The sequence below is a fragment of the Bison bison genome, unplaced genomic scaffold, assembly GCF_000754665.1.
Source record: "Bison bison bison isolate TAMUID 2011002044 unplaced genomic scaffold, Bison_UMD1.0 scf7180017864093, whole genome shotgun sequence".
In the NCBI taxonomy this organism is placed as follows: domain Eukaryota; kingdom Metazoa; phylum Chordata; class Mammalia; order Artiodactyla; family Bovidae; genus Bison; species Bison bison.
Window position 1 is genome coordinate 2,353,350 of NW_011494665.1, and position 4,029 is coordinate 2,357,378.

The 4,029-nt window shown below is 48.3% G+C and overlaps 1 protein-coding gene across 7 annotated transcripts in view; it reads left to right on the top strand.

Moving 5' to 3' along the window:
- Positions 1–4,023, top strand: part of KCNN3 (potassium intermediate/small conductance calcium-activated channel, subfamily N, member 3) — a 170,650-nt gene extending 166,627 nt beyond the window's left edge. For 5 of the 7 annotated variants that reach the window (XM_010838330.1, XM_010838335.1, XM_010838334.1 and 2 more), the window contains one exon: positions 1,470–4,023. In XM_010838330.1, coding sequence (XP_010836632.1) covers positions 1,470–1,766 — 297 coding nt within the window. In that variant the 3' untranslated portion in view covers positions 1,767–4,023. The remainder of the gene's footprint in view (positions 1–1,469) is intronic. The other 2 variants (XM_010838331.1, XM_010838332.1) reach the window with 2 other exon arrangements.
- The last annotated feature ends 6 nt before the right edge of the window (positions 4,024–4,029 follow it).

The window sequence follows — 4,029 nt, forward strand, 5'->3', positions numbered from 1 at the left end:
CCTGCAGGTGAGGCTTGGAGGGTACAAAGCAACCGCAAACCCAGCTCTGCCCTTGCAGCCACTGCTGCCGCTGCTAAGTCGCTTCAGTCCTGTCCGACTCTGTGAGACCCCATAGACGGCAGCCTACCAGGCTCCCCCGTCCCTGGGATTCTCCAGGCAAGAACACTGGAGTGGGTTGCCATTTCCTTCTCCAATGCATGAAAGTGGAAAGTGAAAGTGAAGCCGCTCAATCGTGTCCGACTCTCAACGACCCCATGGACTTCAGCCTACCAGGCTCCTCCGTCCATGGGATTTTCCAGGCAAGAGTACTGGAGTGGGGTGCCATTGCCTTCTCCATCCCACCCCTCTAGGTTATCACAAAGCACCGCTATGAGCTCTGTATGCTATACAGAGCTTCCCACTAGTATCTGCTTTAAACATGGAAGTATATATATGTCAGTGCTACTCTCTCAATTTGTCCCACCCTTTCCTCCTGTGGGGAGGTGATTTTTAAGGGAGGTTTAGAGGAGGTGAGGCTGTCGGCCATGGGATGTGTATGGGGTGAGTACTGGTGATGGGCGGGTCCCAGGACACTGGGAGATGGCACGAGAGCAGGATGTTTACTGGGGGGCAGTGTCAGGACCATACCTGTCAGAGAGAGAGGCGGGTAGAACATGGCAGAAAGAAAGTCTGAGCCATGATACGATAGACAAAGTCTTCGACTGGCCCACGGTAGTTCCCAAGGTGGACTGGCCCTTCAGGGGTGTCCCAAATTGAGGCAATGTCTGTTCTTGACCAGGCAGGAGAGGTGCTATAATCTCTGCAAGGCGGCTCCCTTTCACTGCAACTCAGGCCAGAGTGAGTTTCTTCAGATAATCGTACATTCTGGCGGCGGTGTTGAAAGTGAGCAGGGGGCGGAGCAATGACTTCATTACTATGTGTAGTTATTATTAACTTCTATTTTGTAAGGAAACCAAGGTTCAGAGTGTTTAAGGGACCTGAGGGAGGGTGCACTGTTAGTGAGCAGCATACATGTACTTGAACCCTGGCCTACCGATGATGAGTCTGTTGCATTGTCCACTCCCTGCCTCAGAGCCCTCTCTTTTTAATCAGTAGGTGTCATTGCTGTATTAGCTGAGAGGTTGGATGCAGTTAGAAACGGAGGACACATTAGGGACTTGTTCTATTTCAGAAGTGCTGCTGCTTTTCCATCCTACCTATTTTCTAATATATTTTTAAAGGTAATATGCATTCTTTTTGTAATAAAACAATAACAACATAAAAATCACTGTGCCAGGAGCCTCCATGTCTTTAAGAAAGTAAACGGCTTCTCCATCCTTGGCCAGAGCAGACACAGCCGATGTGGAAGCTGGTCCCTGGAGAGTGGTCTTTCCATTGTCATCTGGCAGAGCATCTCATTTTTCTCATCACAGATTCCCTGTGATGACCTGTTGTCTTCCCACCTCTCACCTCTCCATCTCCCCAAACAGATGCAGAATGTCATGTATGACTTGATCACAGAACTCAATGATCGGAGCGAAGACCTGGAGAAACAGATCGGCAGCCTGGAGTCTAAGCTGGAGCACCTCACCGCCAGCTTCAATTCCCTGCCCCTGCTCATCGCCGACACTTTGCGCCAGCAGCAGCAGCAGCTCCTGTCTGCCCTCATGGAGGCCCGGGGCGTCAGCGTGGCGGTGGGCACCACCCACACCCCACTCTCCGACAGCCCGATCGGGGTCAGCTCCACCTCCTTCCCGACCCCATACACAAGTTCAAGCAGTTGCTAAATAAAACTCCCCACTCCAGAAGCATTACCCATAGGTCTTAAGATGCAAATCAACTCTCTCCTGGTCACTTTGCCATCAAGGAACATTTCAGACCAGGGATCGTAAAGAAGAGACACCGAGCTAATTAACTAACTCATGTTCATTCAGCGTGCTTGGTTTGATATGCCTTGAAACCAGAAATCTAATCTCTGTTTAGGTGCCTCTACTTGGGAGCAGGAAGAGGAGATGACAGGAAGCGACGCCTCTGGCAGGGCCCTTGCTGCAGAGTTGGTGGAGAACAGAAATCCACGTTCAATCTCAGGTCTTCACGTGGGGAGGGGTGGGGGGTCAGATGCACTGAAGTAGCCAACAGTGAAGCCAGCCTGGAGGTGGGTCCCGCTGGGGGGAGGGTGTGGTATCAGGCTTGGGAGATGGGTTCCTCACCCCTGGGGTCCTCCAGCCCACTGCTTTCCTTTCCTTTTGTCTAAGGAAGCCCCCAGAGGACAAAAGTAAGAGAGAGCTGTCCACAGCTTGCCAAAATAGATGTTCTTTCCTCCCATCCCTTACACAGTCATAAAATTTAGACTGAAAGAAAATTTGATGAATAAAAAGCCAGACTCTCCATTCAATATTAATACTCATATAAACCCATGTATTTGCAAGCGTGTGCATGCACACACACACACACACACACACACATCCCACATTCAACCCAGGTCTTCTCGTGTTTGCACTTGACCCAAGTAAAGAGGGACCTGGTACCTTACTCTGCACACAATAGGCACTCTCTAAATGCACGTTGAGTTGGTCTGAATCTGGATGTGGGTGCTGTCAGTTCAGTGGGTTTGCCAGCGTTGCCACATTCTGAGCCTCACTGAAGACGCAGGTCCCTTCAAATACAAAACAGGGCACACCATGCTTGCTTTGAGACGAATGACAAGCCAAAATTGGCATTCTGGAGAGATAAGCAGCCTTCTAAAAATAACAGCTCCTGCAGAGTTTTTATCTCGTATCCAAACAAGCTGTGTTCCACGGGAGTGCATGATCAGGTGTATGGATATGAGGGCAGGGGAAGAGGATCTGTGCACGCATGCACACACATGTGTGAATAGGTGCAACTCCAGGACACCTTCATGAATAGAAGTATTGTCTGGGGGTTTGTTCAGTGATGTTTATCCAGTAACAGTTTTCCAGCCCCCGATGTTAAGAGCACAAAGGTGTCAAGGGCCTCACATGAGAGCTGGGAGGAGAAGTGAGGATGAGTGACCCAGGTGGTCCCTTCTATGTGACCTAAAACCACACCAAAGTGGAAGGTTCTGAAGATAAAGGGAGCCCTTAGGGAACACTGTGGGTAAGATAAGGTGACATAGATTTGTCAGTAGCCTATTCCTATTGTGCCACGTTTATCTCGGTGCAAAAATTATTGTAATACTTCTCCAACTTCAAGAGGCTCCAGAAACATCCAGATCCAGTGTATGACAGGCATTGTGAGGACAGGGCATCCGGATGCAAGATATTTTTCTCATACCATCATGTAACTATACATAATGCTTGTGATGTGAAAACCATCCAACTAGTCATCACATTTCTCATTCCAAGGTCTCTGACTTCTGCTTGTGGGGACTTAAATGATACTGTAGGGAACATTTCATCTGTTTAGGGTAAAATGAAGGATGTCATCTGTGGTGTGGATGATGGTCCTGTGGGGTATCCCAGGACAGCATCACCTTTCTGAGAGCAGAGTCTAGCTGTGTACAGCTCTGGGCCTGGTCTTCTAAGGACAAGAGAATAATCAGACAGCAAAAGGCAGACAACCTAGGAAGGCCACTCTTTCAAGAAGACCTGGTCTCTTGTTAAATTTCTTCTTTTATCTTTTTGTATTGCTATTGCTCTTCCCTCGATGGCCTCACTTTTATCTCAATAACTCCTTTGAGCATTTTCCTTGGTGGTTCTGTATACCATAGATGCCACACTTACTGCTGGCTTTTCTTTTTACTTGTTATTTTTACCTATCGATTATCTAAAAGATCCGTATCCTTTTTTATGTCCCAAGAATGGTGCTCCTGTTTTCAGTGACAGCTGAAAGTGTAAACAGACAGATAAGCAGAAGAAATAACCATGTGTTTTCTTTGTGGCATTAGTTCATTTCTCAGGTCAACCTGAGCGTGCCAATTGCGATCATCTAAACTGCAGCCCTCAACTCTTAATTCCTACTCACTCTTCCCATTCCCCAGGTAGCCCCATGATGTGTGTGTGTGTGTGTGCACACGTGCACATGTAGGGA